This window comes from Micromesistius poutassou (genome assembly GCF_964030765.1).
Source record: "Micromesistius poutassou genome assembly, chromosome: 6".
In the NCBI taxonomy this organism is placed as follows: domain Eukaryota; kingdom Metazoa; phylum Chordata; class Actinopteri; order Gadiformes; family Gadidae; genus Micromesistius; species Micromesistius poutassou.
The window spans coordinates 3,508,874-3,524,959 of record NC_140276.1 but is presented as its reverse complement, the minus strand read 5'-3'; the positions used below and the strand labels follow the sequence as shown (position 1 = coordinate 3,524,959).

Genomic DNA, 16,086 nt, shown 5'->3' with positions numbered 1-16,086 from the left:
CCCCCCACCCCCCCCCTCCCCCCCCCCAACTGCCTTCTCATTAGCCGCCACATCAGCGCTCCTCTCTCCATGCAGACTATAAATAAAGTAAGCAGGCAGACGTTTGCAAAGGGGCGGGGGGCGGGGGGCAGGGGGGGGGGGGGGTTCTCTCGGCAAGTAGTTTGGCTGTCGGCGTGAAATGTTTATTTTTTTTCCTCTTTTCTCTCTTTAGTAATCTATTTTCCCTGTGCTCTCGCCCTGCGGTCCGAGATCAGCACAGAGATGGGCCGCTCAGATAAGCAGTGTAAAAGTTCAACTGGAATGCTGGAACAACATGACTGTGTACTATTTATACACACACACCTTCTGTGACGCCTAGGGAGCCCGGTCCACCACTGTAAGATCCCCCGTGACGTCATTTGACTTCCTTCTGCGTCCACGCCTTCGGGCGCGGTGATGTCACCCCTCATCACTCGACGCCCTATTTTAGGGCCCCGTGCCAGGGCTGGGAACATCACGTTTCTTCCATATATGAGAGAGAGAGAGAGAGAGAGCGAGAGCGAGAGAGAGAGAGAGAGAGAGAGAGAGAGAGAGAGAGAGATAGTGTGACAGCACGTGATTAATCCCATTAGGATTCAATTAAAAACGTGATTGACGAAGCGCAGGCTGAAGGACATTTGAGTGGGCTTTATCTAGAGCGCTCCCCCTCTGCTTTATCTCTCATTATTCCCCCCAGCCAGGGCGTAGACAACTTGTCGTTGTCAACCGCCATGTCAACAGTGTACGATCTGGGTTTGAGTTAAGTGCTGAGTGCATCCGCAGGCCATTGGGGATATAGCTTTCGTTATCTCCTGCTGTGACGGCTTCACAATCATCGAGTCAGTTTTAGTTCTCAAATGTTGCTTTTGATTGAGCTGAAGGCTCCAGGTCTGGGAGGGTGGGGAAAGAGTCCGTCCCTCTCAGCAGGGACTGAAGGTCTGGTTTTCAGCAGCCGTAGCGCAGGTTATCAATCCTAGGCTGCTTATAAATATGGAGGAGTGTTTAATTCACCGGATAGGGGAAGGGCTGATGATGATGATCCTCTCCTCTCAGATCTGTGTTCTTAAGACGAAGGTCACTGCAGTGAAACCCATCCCATACTCATAAATATTAATTATTCACCACCAGACAGCTTGAAACCAACTGCCAATAGTGTGATTGATCGTGTTGGTCACAGATTTTTCCTGAGTACCGTTTATCCTGATACACATATAGTATATTTTTTGTGTATTTTTGTGTCGATTTTTTTTAAGTTGCGAAAGGTGCAGCTCACTATTTCTGCTGTCAGTCTGCTGTGATGAAATGCTATTGAATGCATCACAGTGTTTGGTCCTGAGTAGTTTAGACTAGAGAACCAATGCAATGTTTTAACTGGGGAAACTGAGGTGGTCTGAGTCTCAATTACTGAGATACCACACCCTAACACACACGGATAACATTCATGCACACAGATATTGAATAACACAGTATTTATTGTTGGCTATTATTAAGAACGTGATCATTGTTATTGAATCCAAACCCAGGGGTGTGTATATATTTATTGAATTCTGCACATGGGTGTAACTTATGTTGGAGGATTTATCTTTTAAAGGGTCTCAAAACTCTTGAATCAACCAGATACAGCACCATTTCTGGTGGCGTACAATTGATTGCAATTTCCGATTGGTCAAATGGCTGCCAATCAGAGATGGTGAGTAACAAACTGCCATCAGTCTAACTGAACTGCAGCAACAGCATCTCTGGTCACTTTGTGAATATTACTGCAATATTTCATTGGATTGCAATAAAGATACATATATTAATATGGCTAGAGTGGCTAGCTCAGAACGTTTATTTGTGGTTGATATATGAGTGTTGTATGCAAACTACAACTTTGGGCGGTATATATATTTTATATATTCCTATTATTGCATTATGACTGCTGGAAACAGTTTGAATCAATGCAGTTCAGTGAAGTACACTGAATGCTTGGTCATTGAAAAGTTGGTGGAAATTGTGCTACTCTTATTTTATTTCTACGATTTTGCCTGGTCATGAGCACTCTATTTGACAGATTTTTAAGCATGACAAGACTACGCAAATGCGACTACATTTAAAGCCACACAGACAGCGGTTATGGATTCAGGGCAAGTGCCCAAGGTATTTCTGGAGGCTATGGTGACCTTAGAGATGGAGTTGGAGTGTTTCCCTGATGTTCGGTTTAGCACATCCTCTGAGCTTCCCTCGATGTCCTTGCTTTCGCCTCTACTTCCCCTTTACCATCTCCCTTCAAACATCCCACACTTTATATTCCTCAGAAGACAACGCATAAGATGTGCGTGTTGTTGTCGTATCTTATGCTGACGGGAACCAAGCCCTGTCTCTTTGACCATCCACGGCATCTTCCGATGATCCTGGATGACGGCTCGCATGGGTTCCCGTGGTTATCTTCTTGGAAAACAACTACATTTGTAATTATTATTTTGCCTGCAATACGGAAGACTTCCCCAACGAGAAGCGGGAAACGATTCAGACAAAATGTCAAAATATTAGTATTTGGTTTCCATGGTTGAATTATCCATCCTGATAACGTGCAGCTCTCCCACTACCCCCCCCCCCCCTGAAATGACAACCCGCTAAATGTTGCTCTTCGACCAATCCAACGAGGTGTTGTGCATTCTCTTCCCACCTCTGCTCCTACAGTCACAACCCTGAGGCTGAGGAGGGTAGTTTTGCAGAGGAAGACCGGTAAGCCGACTTGTTGGGTGTGATAAGCCTGGTAGTTTGTGTTCCTTTCCCTTTGCTTATGTGACGTAAAGAGTAATGCTTTGCAATGTGGGAAATTTGTGGCATTGAAAAAAAAAAAAAAAAAAAAACCTAGAAAAAAAGAAGTGTTTATTGGTGTTGTTTTCTTAACCGTGTGTTCAGTGCTCTGGCGTGTGTTGAATGTGACTGCTGCTTGTCTTTCTCTTTCCGCTCATATCACAACTAGAAACACACACACACTGTGCACATCTGTGCTCTCATCTCGTCTAGATCTCAGAAGGATTCCCCTGGCAATGTGTGTTATTTTGCACTCGGAGATGCTCTGTTATCTTTTCATGCACATTACACTTGATTTTCATCCATTGCTCGATGGTGCAGCACAAGGGTGTTTCGCTGCCACGGCAATAGGGAAAATGTCTGAGCATCCATTTTCAAACACTTCAACCCACGCATACACACGCACAAGCACACGCACATGCTCACACGCTCACGCACACACTTGTATCCTGCTGCTTTAATCTTGCAATCTATAGATCGCAGCATGGGTGCTCCTCATCCGTTCTGCATGGGGGAGTAGAGCCTGTTTGCTAATGCCCACACTAAGAAGGATGGGTTGGCTCTCTCACAGGAAAAGACTTGTGGGAGGACGGATCGCTGCCTTACGAACATAAAAAGATTCTCTTTTTCGCTGCTTTTTCTTTCTCTTAAAACATTTGAATGGATTCAAGCATTGGAGGAAAATTGGGATTATGCGTCAAACTGTATGGTCTTGGAACTGTATGAACCTCCACAGCATATCGTGGTATGATGACCTGTGACCTGTGTGCGTGACTTAAACCTTGAGTTAGTATTCAGAAACACAACAAGCAGTGAAAGTCTCCCTTCTCTCCGACACCCTTGGGGTGGTGTCGGCCATTTTGGCCCGTGTTGCAATAGCAGTCTGCAACAATATACCGAGCACGTTCCACAGGGCCGTAGTGTAGTAGGGGAACGCACGGCCATCAACTGGTGAACAGCCAATAGCCCTTGTTTCCATGGTGACAAGAACATTTTGTGCCAGCAAATGATCAATAACTGACTTGCCTTCTCCCTACTGCCAGCCCTCTCTTGAGCCCCAGAAACCTCATCAAAGCGATAGACGGGTCTTACTGCATTACTCCACACAGCCTGGACCTCTCCCTGGGCTTGTGGCTCATAGCTGCTCGTTTACTATACGGGGGTCAAAAGGGACACATAATCAATCGGTTGGGATTCTGGCAGAAGGGTCGTTTGGTATGGTGTTAGAGCTAGAGAAGTGTATACGTTGTGTTCTGTTTGTTACAATTTCAGGCGGCCCGGATAGTCAAGAGGGGGGGTCGGTTCCAATTAATCAAACCCTGATCGTCGCAAGACGCAGACACACTTATGCGGTGCTCATAAACGATCAGCCAATATCCTGAAGCTGGTATTACAGACGCTCTTCTCTATACGCAGACTGTTAGCGGTCGATGGAAGAAAAGCCCACCTCTTACTTTGCTCCGTAGCACGTTCGCACCCCCCCCCCCCATGAGGGTGATTGATACGTGGCGCCACCTTGACGCCGTGTTTATTACACGCCCGTTGCCTCGTGCATTTCCTTCCTCTTAGAAAGCTTCCTGCTCTTCCCTAAATTGAACTATACGGGCATTAAGGAGCCTCAACGGAACAAGTCCGGTCGGCGGGAGAACGGTCCGAATGAGAATTTAATTAGCTCCGGGAAAAATAGCCCGAGGAGCTGTCCTCCTCCTCCACCTGATATACATTACCGCTCCTCTCTTTATCGTGCCATCGATCGATAAACCCGGGGAAGGGGCAGTGGTGGAGTGTCCGCCGGCTATTTTTAGACCCTCTCACCGTCCGTGAGGCGAGAGAGACGTGCGCTGGAGACCATGTATCCCAGGCAGATGGATGACTGAGATTATTGTTTTTAGCTGTGTTATCTGGCAGATGTTGCATCTTGTTCTCTCTCCCCCCCCCCCCCCCACCCCCCCCCCATCCCTCCCGCGCGCATGACACGCTCGCTGCATTTTGATGAACTGTACCTGCCCCGGGTTACTTTGAAGTGTATCATCACGTACCATCTTGTAGATGACATTTGTGTTTTTTTTTTGGGGGGGGGGGGGGGGGGGGCTTCGCGCGCTGTGGAGAATATTCTCAACTGCCATAGTTCATGTTATCGATTAGTAGCTTTTGTTCTGTGTCGCTTTCTTTCTTGAAGAGCCGGGATGCGTCGACGGCGTGCACCGGGCATGTTTGTGATCAGCTTTTTGCTGGCATCTGCTGTTGTGCAGTGCAGTCATCCTGAGCGCTTTTTCCTTCCCTCGGATATTTTCCACTAGCAAATCAAAAAGCTCAGGCCACCGGTGCACCACTTGCGTAAGATCAGACGCACCGCCCTTAAGAGTCCATCAACCTTTGAGCTGAAACATAGGGGGGGGGGGGGGGTCCGCAGCAAAGTGCACTGGCGCGTAGACGCATATAATGCTTGTGTTGCTTCTCTGCAGCCGGGGCTGTTAAACCAGCCGTTGTGAATGACGGTCGTGTTTGTGTGGTATTGTGGTTGCACACAAGCGAAGCCTGCTCTGTGTTACTGGTTCAGGAGATGGATGAGACTCCACCATTTAGGCGTTCATGTTGCTGTATTTCTCCTGATGTTTTGACCAAATCAGACTACAGCCACCCAGGGCTTTGTTGGGAAACCACAAATTGTATTCTACCTTAGTATCGTCATCGGTATACAGCCATCAGTGATGTTTTCCTTGACTAAGGTTAACCTTGGTTAACCTGGTTTAAAAAAAACAACATGCTCCAAATGTTCCTGTGTTACCTTTTTAACCACCACTTTTCCCCCACCCAACATGGACTCTTGTTTGAGGACATACCGTTGTCTGGCATGTTGTATAGTGGTTTGTTTGTTTGTTTGTGATTGTGTTCTAAACCCCCCATCCCCTCTCTAACTGGGTATGCCGGTTCTGACTCTGCCTTCTCTCTCTCTTTCCCAGGCACAGCACGCAATCGTCAGAGGAGGCTGAGTTTAATGACCCGAGCTTACTGGAAAACCTCCAGAGTAATCACGTAAGTAACTCCGGGGCGTCCCAGTCCCCCCCCCCCCACTGTGACGGCTGGGGGTGGGGGGTGTGTCTGTGTGTCTGTGTCTGTGTGGAGGGGGGGCTGTCAAATCTCTTTTGCTGATTTGCCGGGTTTTTCCAGGGTGCATGTTTTTGGTCTATAAATACATTAATGAGATGATTAAAAAAAGAACAACACACAGACCAAAGAAAAACAATCCGCACTGTTCCACTCAGCACTCTGGACTCAGAAGCTGCCCCACACTCCGGTGGCTTGCTGCTGTCTTGAATACGTCAGGATGTGTTTGGTGGACGGTCTACACTGAGGGCAAAGTTAGCATCACGCCATTGCAAGCGTTAAGCGTTTGAGGAATGTGTTCTTTGTAGCTGGTGTAAACACCAAGCTAGTTAGCCCAGGCTGGCAGAATGACAAACCGGCTTTGTTTAGTTGTTACCAAATACCAATCCCTCCGAATTCTAGAGCAAACACATTTGCTTTCTTCCGTCTTTGTTCTAGCTACATCGGTTGCTTGTATTGTTTATAACGACAGAGCAACATATATTGTGGTGGCTCCCTTGTGTAGGTGTTTGTGTCGGGCTGACTGCTGCTGCCTAGTTGGTACTTCTCAGATGTTTAATTCAAGGTCAAATAGCACTGACTTGTATTCTTTGGAGAAACACATTCTTGCCAATGTTTTTTTTTTTTTTTTAACACTATGGTCTTGTTTGTACGGTCCTCTACGAATGCTGTTGGCGCATTTGTCGAGGTGTTGCTGTTTTAACACGTCTAGAAATGTCGCCAACACTTCGTGAAATGCAGAAACGACACTGCAAGTGTGTTAGTAATAGTGTGCGGTCACGGCCTGTTCAGACCAGTTGCTATTTACTATTTAATCGTTTAGCACAAACTTTAATCCAAAAGCTTGCAGATCATTAGTGTTTTGATAGCTCATTTTGGGGGTGATTCATGAGCAGGAAGGGATTGTACGCCTTGCTCAGTGATGCCCACAGGTAGACTGTGGACTATAGAACTATAGACTATAGAAATGCATTTGTTCGCTCTTCAACCATTTGAAGACCATTTTAATTTCTTAAGGTGTGTTATTTCAAAGATAAGATGCTGACTCCTGAAGGTGAAACTTCTATCAATAGGATACTGACTGCGTTTACATGGACAACCTTAACCCGACTATGGACCTTATTCTATGGACCCCCCCCCCCGTCAACAATCCCGTCCGCCCGCAATCCCCCCCCCCCCCCCCCCAACAATCCTGTCCGACCGCAACCCCCAGCCCCCCCCCCCATCAACAATCCCGTCCGACTGCAAACACCCCCCGTCAACAATCCCGTCCGTCCGCAATCCCCCCCCCCCCCCCCCCCCGTCAACAATCCCGTCCGACAGGGGGGACGGGGCAGTGTCCCCGTTTTAGTTTTCTATGACAAAAACACTTTACATGTTTGGAGGTTTTTACACCGCTGAACCCAAAATGTCCCCGGATTTTGTCTCAGAAATCTGGTCACCTTATACCAGACCAAAAATAAGGGTTACATTTCCATAGCAACGCTCCACCCTATACTATAATTTCGGTTTTCTTATTGATTATTATGCTCACGAACAACTTTGAAAATATGAAACTTAAACGTTATCTGCTCGCGAAACGTAAACGGTATCTGCTCGCGTACAACATAACAAATGTGAGACTCGTGTGTCACGAGTAAACAACATGCGTTGTAAGTCACAGGGCTGCCAACTTTTAGGTTTGGCCGGAGTGAGATTCTGTAGAATCTTGTAATGCATACCTTTATAGCAGGGTCCGCGGGTGTAATTGTTGACGGGGGGAGGGGAGAGGAGTGTTGGATTGCGGGCGATCGGGATTGTTGACGGGGGGGGGGGGGGAGTGTTGGATTGCGGGCGATCGGGATTGTTGACGGGGGGGAGTGTTGGATTGTGGGCGATCGGGATTGTTGACGGGGGGGAGTGTTGGATTGCGGGCGATCGGGATTGTTGACGGGGGGGAGTGTTGGATTGTGGGCGATCGGGATTGTTGACGGGGGGAGTGTTGGATTGCGGGCGATCGGGATTGTTGATCTTGAGGTTTCTCCCGCTGTCTCACTCTACCGTCGGGGAGTTTGGAAAGGAACGAACGTGTCTCTGCTTTTTTTTTTTGCCGTGAGAATTTGGATGTGTGGCGTGTGTGCGTGTGTAAACAGACAAACGTGTGTGTCACACGGTGAAACCGTGGGAGTTGGCAGCTCTGAAGTCAGTTTGTTGCCATAATGTGACTCAGTTGTCGGCTTGTCGCAAAATGCTGTGAATATTCTGAAAGGACGTTATAATGCGATTAAGGTGTATACATGTCTAGAATGTGCCTCAATAATCAGAATATGATTGGAATACTCCACATACCTTATTCAGATTATGCTTATTCCGAATATGACCATAATCTAATTAAGGCAATCGGAGAATGGTGTTTACATGGCAGCGTCATATTCTGATTCTGATTAATATCAGAGTATTAATGTCCATGTAAACGCAGTCAATAGGATCACAATATTAAAAAAAATCACAAAACATGGGTCTTTAAAGTCATATAATGTTGAGTCTCTTTTGGTTTAACATGTCAGACATGTCTTTGTATACACAGTGCTTGTTCACATGTGAAGATCACATGTGAAATAATAATTATTTCTCCACTTGCTCAGTCCTTGCTGGTAGCAGGTTTACTCTCAAAATGGCCGGCGCCATGGCCTCAGCCCGGGACACACAGCCCTGCCTATGGGGACAGCGTGCTGATTGATCAGGCTGATTTACCAGCCGTGAATGTTTATCTTTACATTATGAGACAAGCAAATAAGTGAGAAATTAGCAGCAGTGTTTGTTGCGTGTGTGTGTGTGTGTGTGTTGAGTCCAGGGTGTCACTCAAAACACTGATCCCAAAACATATCTTCCACCACAAATTACCCATTAACCATTGACCAAGTTAACATGAAAACAAACTTGGGGAAACCAATGTGTTGACGGTGACTCTTTTGGATGCTTGTCGATTCTTTATATAACGGGACATTCAAATAAGTGGGAAACCACCAGCAGTGTTTTGTTGTGGTGTGTGTGTTGCGTCCCAGGGTGTCACGTCTCATTACGGTACGACAGCGGTTCCCTGGGAGTGGAGACGTGTTATGATCGCTGTTTGCCGTGTTATTACATCAACGACACATTAGCGAGTTAGCTGTGGATCAGCGTTAGTCTCCCCGGCCTGTCTTAATTATTACGTTGTAATCGTTTGTTTTGTTCCGGTCTCTGTGAGGTAGTTTTAATGATGATGTGTTGAACGGCGCGCGGCGGCGGCGGCGTCGGTATTCTGCCGACACTCTCTACGTGTCTGGGGATGTCAGTGTTTATTTCCCTCTTAAAAAAGAAATGATAATAAAATAAAACGCCAGTTTCTGGTTCAGTGCCTTTTTTTTTTCCGACGTGTGAACACCAACACTTGACCCCGTTGTTTGCGCGAGTGTCGAGTGAACGTGAGAAGGTTTCACTCAAAGCGGTGAGTGAAAACCACCCTCGTTGGCCACCATTTCTGCGTTGCCTACGGCGTGTTTCAGTGTGGAGGCTAATAGAGTGGCGAGGTCAGCGGGGTGGAGTGCTCTGTTGATGAGGAGTTAACAGTTTGTAAATAGACCGGAAAACCCTTCCTGTTGTTGCGTTTTGGGCCCAGTCGCTGCTACCATTGGCCGCGAAAGGTCAGTTTTCTTATCTTGAACACCGCCTTCATCATTGACTGCATTCAGGACTCCACTGTTGTTTAGACAATCCCCCAAAAAGCACTGATCCCAAAATGTATCCTCCACCACAAATCACCCAGAATGATCTACATACTTCCAGCCATGTCAAATTTAAAATGAATCATTGACGAAGTTGACATGAAAACAAATGACTCAATACTTGGGAAACGGTTCACAGTGTGTTCACAGTGATACGTTGGACAGTGCACTTTTTACTTTTACATAACGTGACGTGTAATCAAGCGAGAAATCAGGAGCCGTGTTTGCGTGTCTCTGTTGGTCTCTGCGTCTTCATTTCATAAAGATTGCTGCCTCTGTGACCCGGTTTCCTCTTTTACCAGCACGGCCGTGTCCAGAGCTGTGAATGTCTGTCACCGTGGCGCTGACACTCATTACCCAGAAGCCTCGGTCGTGGGGTCAGATCCGCTGCCGGCGTGCTAAACGTCACATCTGATACTGCTGCTGAAGCCTAGGTCCATGTCTACGTGGCCTGTTCCATTTACACACACAGGCAAACACAGGCAGATTTGCACACAAAATCAGAAGCACACACGCACACTAAATGCCTTGTCCAGAGGCTGAAAGGGCTGCCATAGCATCCAGGTCAGTAATAGGCTGTGTTCTTCCATTCAGAGTAAGGCCTCTCCGAGTCTCTCTCACATTGTTCATGGAGTCTGCTGGCAGGGGCCAATATTGAAACAGCGACCAAGGCACACAGCACACAGTGCTGAAAGCCACGTTCTCTACATGCACACAAAGCCTGGCGTCCCTCAGTAATGCATAAAGGGTTTGGTTGTTTGAGGAGCTATTGTGTGGAAGGACAGGGCCTTGCGCCGTCTTTTGACTCGTAGAACTCAAGGCTTTGTGTAAGTTGTATGTTGGTGTAGGAGACCAAAACTTGACTTCATTATGAGCCGTGACACAGACACAAGAAACACAGACACACACACACACACACACTCACACACACACACACACAGCCATAGAACCACACAGCCAATTTCATGTAATGTCTTATTATCTAGACTTAAGCATTTACGATCATCACGTGTGATTATCCACTTCAATCATAACCCCGAGTTAATATTTACATTTACATTCAGGGCATTTAGAAGACACTTTTATCCAAAGTGACTTACAATAAGTACATTCATCATAAGAAAGTGAAACAAGATATCGCTGTCTGCACAGTTAGGATGTTCATAGAACCAACAATCGCTAGGTTAACCCATTCCCCGTACACAACATAGATAGCTAGGATGAGATGCTACATAACTAAGTACTATAACTAAACACGACGTGGAATAAGTGCGTACTATTAAGCCATCTAAAACCCGACCGAGCCTGGCTGACGTCACGACGTACCCCCGGTGTCGCCCAGAGTCCCAGTCAGCTCTTTTACATCCCAACACGTGAGGCTGGCCGGTGACGCGTCTCTCCGCCAGCCGACCCGTCACCGCCACTTAGTGTCCCCCAGGGGGGGGGGGGGCCGCTGGGAGACCCCTGGCCCCAGTGGAGGTCACTAGCTGCAGGTCGCTGGTCCCTGTAACCCTGTAAGCCCTGTCAGACCTGAGCCCCAGCAGATGCCAGCCGGTTAACCGCTGGTCGTCAACGGTGATCGTCACGGTGATCCTCACGCCGGTCGTCATGGTGATCGTCACGCTGGTCGCCAGCGTCCATTGTCCGTTGTATTTGTTATTCGTTTTATGACTGACGCAAGCGTTGCCATATTTGATATGCCCAGACTGAAGGCGTTCGTGATGAAGTGAAGAGTGTGTCTGCTTCTAGGAGCGTATTGAGACGAGCCCTATTGTAGAGTAGCTCTGCCTCCGCTTGCCTCCACTGGCTTCAGGCCAGCACCTCAGTGGCTCTTTCTGCCATTCTTTTGGCAAAACCTGCTTGGACTATGGCCAAGCTAGTTAGTTTCTTGTCCTGGCTGGCGCACGGCGAATCGATGGTCTCTATATAGCCTAGTTTTCTGTGCTTCTGTGAAGACCCTACCTATATATGGCATCGCAGTTCTTCAGCGGGAACGCTCGATCACTGTAAATAACATCATATTTAGGCTAAAACAGCCCAGTTTGTTCCCACGTTGCTTTGTCCTACTTCTAAATGCTTAAAAGGAATATTGATTGTGAGAGAAACTCTGTAACTGTACTGCGCGTAATGTCTTCATCCATTTTGTGGCATTTATTTGCGATTCCAAAGACAAACCCAGTCAAACTTCTCTCTCTCTCTCTCTCTTTCTCCCCTCGTGTGTAGCCTACAGCGGGCGTGATCCTGGACTTCATGACCATGATGGCTGTCTGCCACACGGCCGTACCGGAGCACACTGACGGATCCATCTCCTACCAGGCCGCCTCTCCCGGTACAGTCCTCTTCTTCCCTCCTCTTTCTTTTTCTCCTCCTCTTTCTTTTTCTCCTCCTCTTCTTTCCCCTCCTCCTCTTTCCCCTCCTTCTCTTTCCCCTCCTTCTTTCTTTTCCTCCTTTCTTCTCCTCCTCCTTCTCCTCCTCCTTTTTCTCCTCCTCCTTTTTCTCCTCCTCCTCCTCCTTTTTCTCCTTTTTCTCCTCCTCCTTTTTTTCTCCTCCTTTTTCTCCTCCTCTTTCTCCAACTCCTCCTCCTCCTCACACCAGATCAGACATCTTAGAGCGAGGGAAATAATTGATGAAAACAAGCCTGCTCACTTCCTCCACCCTTCACCGGTGGAGCGTAGTCCGGGTGTAAACGTTTCAACCCTTGAACCCAAATGTCTCAAGTTAAAATGTAAAAGTTGAAAGTTAGTCTCTGGTCTGTCTCTATTTTTGCCACGTATACTTTCAAGGGACTCCATTAGGACTTTGAGACAACATCAAACTGATAAACTGGATAACACCAAATAAAAGCAATGTTCCTGGTTCGCAAGCAAGCTGTCCAGCCGTTATCCCTTTCATAACAGACCAGAGAAGTTTATCAGATGATGTTCAATCCTTTAAGGTGAAATCCCATTTCATTTAGAACTGCAATTTCCTATAGTCCTTATGCAAAGAACAACTGGCGATTGTGAGCCGTAGAAAAACACTGCATTCAGATGCTAAGTATAACTTATGGAAATGGAAATTATTATTAAGGATGGAGGCGAGAAGAAGCCTTAGGAAAATCAAATTTCCTGTTGTGAAACATCTCATCATCATCTCATCATCATCTCATTATATTATATAATAATAATATAATAATATATTGTATATAATATATATATAATATATAGAATATTATATATATTCTATATATTATATATAATAATAATATAATAATATAATAATAATAATAATATAATAGCAGAAAGAGGGGCACAGCACCCCTTTGTACACAATTATTACTGCAAGAAGGCATTGGCCAGTGGGAAACAGTGGAAAGAAAACGTCATCAATGCTGCTTTTGCTTCCAGTGTGTATTTATAGCAAACGTCAAGTAACACAAAACATCAATGGGAAACATTGCAATGGAAAACTGAATGCACAAAGCAACACTATTTAATAAAAACAACAAAAAAGAATGCTATATTTACTATCAAATGTAATGCAAATGCAAATGGATCTTTTCCAAGAATAAAAACCCAGGTACAGCCTGCAGGGTGTAGGTGCAGGGAGAAAAAAGGTGTTATGGGATCTATTTGAATACGTCGTTCCTACTAACACCATACTGAGTAGTGAATACAGACGCAGGTAGGGGTTATCAAAGGTTGAATCCTGCTGAAGGTGGCCACTCAGGTAGGCTAGAGTCATCGGAGACCACACGCAGAAGGACCACTGTGCTGGGAGTTGAGCACCCTAGCCACTACACTGGTAGCGACAATAACGACGCTCCATTAATGTTTGACCGAAAACAAAAAGGCAGTGCCGCTTTTTTTCTACCGTGACTGAGAACAGTAATGACTCTCAGAAGAGTTACACTGTGGAGAGAGGTGCTGGAACATTTCGCCGGAGCAGTCTCTGTGGTCTGTGTGACCCCCCTCATCGTGCCTAGTGGGCCAGTAAACGACAAAACACAGTATCGTGGACCAGAAAGTGTCCTTGCGCCTTTACCTGTTTGTGACGTCCCCTGACGTGTTGAATGTGTCCTCTCTCTCTCTCTCCCTGGGTGTCTCTGTCCGGGTTTCCTCCCCCAGACGAGGGAGCTCTGGTGAGGGCCGCACGCAACCTGGGCTTCGTGTTCACGGGCCGGACCCCCGACACTGTCATCCTGGACTCGGTGAGACTGCGATTATAACGGAGGGGGGGGGCGGGGCGGGGGGGGGGGGGGTCAGGGGGTTTGAGTACCGCTGGGGCTTCCCATGCTGAGGCTGTAAGCATGTCATGTCGTACCAAACGACATGTGCTTAAAGATGAATGTGTTTCTATCCGGGGAAATGATGGCGGCCCGACAATGCAATGGCGAATAATAGGAGTCTTTGTGCGTTGGCTGTGGCCCGTGAGTGTAAAGGGCAATCGTGTTGAAACTAAGGAGGCCTGTCATGCCCCGTGGAAAACCTCCCACTGCCCGAATGGTATTGTTCAGAAATGTTCTGTTTCGCTAAATGTCAGGAGGAACGTCTATTGCTCTCTCACTGTCGCTATTCCACAGCATTAGCGCGTAATCGGATTGAACAATCAAGGGCATTGTGTAAAGTCACATGCTCGGGTCTTACCCAGGTTTTCGTCCGGAATCTAATCTACACACTGCCTCCAAGGCAGTGTGTCCACCCCAAAAGCACAGCTCTGCAAGCGGCGGCCCCATTAGTGGAAAGTGACGGAAAGAGAAAGCTACCTGCAAATCCCATGATTAAATGATGACGTTAGTTGGGCTGTGTGTCTTCCGAACGCTTTAAGGTCAGCCCGGTGTCTTGTGCTTTTTAATTGCCTAACGGGGCGACTGCACCTCAGGGTAATAAGGTAAAGGCCGGAAGACCAGAACCATTTGCTTATTATAGCCGGCGGCCGGGCGCTCTGTCTCCGCGGCGCGGGTCAGTTTTGTTAACCTTCCTATTAAGTTCTGGCGTTCGAGCTGCGCGCCGTCTCCTTAATCGGCCCCTCGACTGCGCTGAGCAGTCCGCTTCCAATTAAGAGAATTAATTCACTTTTCAATTAAGATAATTAATTCACCCGCTTTACCGCGTTGCTTCCGTTCTCTTCATACGTCGCCAGTTGCGGTGACTGATTGAAAGACCGATTTTTAACTGTTACAACTAAAAAGTTTAAACTGAAGCCTGTTTGGGTAAGTGTGTGTGTGTGTGTGTGTGTGTGTGTGTGTGTGTGTGTGTGTGTGTGTGCGCCCTTTAAGACTACCCTTTCCTGATGCTTGCACCGATGTTTCTGTGTTTTTTAGATCGGGAAGGAGGAGAAGTATGAACTGCTACATGTGCTGGAGTTCACAAGGTATGCACCGTACCGATGGGTTACCTCTGTGAGGCGCTGGCCTCGTAGCATACACTCCGCTTGTTCATGCAAATATGAACGTTTCCATGGCGATTCTATGATGATGATGACGATAGAAGCTGTTATTTTATTACAAAAAAATGTCATAATGTATAGAAAATATATATTGACAGTATGTATTGTTTTGCCACATTTGTTAATACGCGATGACTCCAGCACGAGTTAAAAGGAAAACCAGCAGGGTTGTGTTTGAGGCGTCATGTCTTACATTTTGCCTGCTCGAGGTGATAATTAGCTTAGCTTTAGTGGTGGTAACACCTTTGCTCTCTCTCTCTGTGTCTCTCACCACCCACCACCCCCCTCCCTTCTCTTTCTGCATCCCTGATATCACTGTATCACTCCCTTTTTATCTGTTTCTAACCATCTGTGGCGCTCTCTGTTTCTTTGTACCTCATCTCTCTCTCTTTCTTTCTTTCTTTCTTTCTTTCGCTCTCTCTCTCTCTCTCTCTCTCTCTCTCTCTCTCTCTCTCTTCCTCAGCACGAGGAAGAGGATGTCGGTCATCATACGCACCCCGTCCGGAAAGATCCGCCTGTACTGCAAAGGAGCCGTGAGTGCCTGTCTCTCTCCATGGCAACGGCATGACAGACTGTCGCCCCTCGTCGGAAAACGCTCTCCTCCCCGCCCCTCCCTCCCTCCTCCTCCTCCCCCCCCCCCCCCCCCCCTCCCCTCCCACACCTCCCGTCAGCGGTGGACATAAAAGATCAGCGTTTTGAAATATCGCTTTTTTTTTGACCGGAAACATATTTAAGGAATCGTGCAGCACAACATATCGTTTCAGCCCTGGTACTTAGATCAGTGTCAACGACATCGCTATTTAAAACAGGAGATGTAGGATCTCTCCCACTAGATCAAACACTCGCACTGCGCCACATGGAGCAGCGATCCGTCGTCAGGGCTTATTGTGCGTTTTTTCCGACTCCACCGTAACCTCCTTCCTGAACCTGATAGCACTGTTCTGTAAGACCGGGCGATTCGTTGGTTCATTCATTCATTCATTCATTT

The 16,086-nt window shown here is 47.1% G+C and overlaps 1 protein-coding gene across 2 annotated transcripts in view; it reads left to right on the top strand.

Annotated features, from left to right (window-relative positions):
• Window positions 1–16,086, top strand: part of atp8a1 (ATPase phospholipid transporting 8A1) — a 102,705-nt gene that overhangs the window by 36,883 nt on the left and 49,736 nt on the right. Inside the window, exons 15-20 of one of the 2 annotated variants that reach the window (XM_084469965.1) lie at window positions 2,701–2,745; window positions 5,784–5,856; window positions 11,895–12,000; window positions 13,778–13,860; window positions 14,974–15,023; window positions 15,562–15,631. In XM_084469965.1, coding sequence (XP_084326091.1) covers window positions 2,701–2,745; window positions 5,784–5,856; window positions 11,895–12,000; window positions 13,778–13,860; window positions 14,974–15,023; window positions 15,562–15,631 — 427 coding nt within the window. The remainder of the gene's footprint in view (window positions 1–2,700; window positions 2,746–5,783; window positions 5,857–11,894; window positions 12,001–13,777; window positions 13,861–14,973; window positions 15,024–15,561; window positions 15,632–16,086) is intronic. The other variant, XM_084469966.1, reaches the window with a different exon arrangement.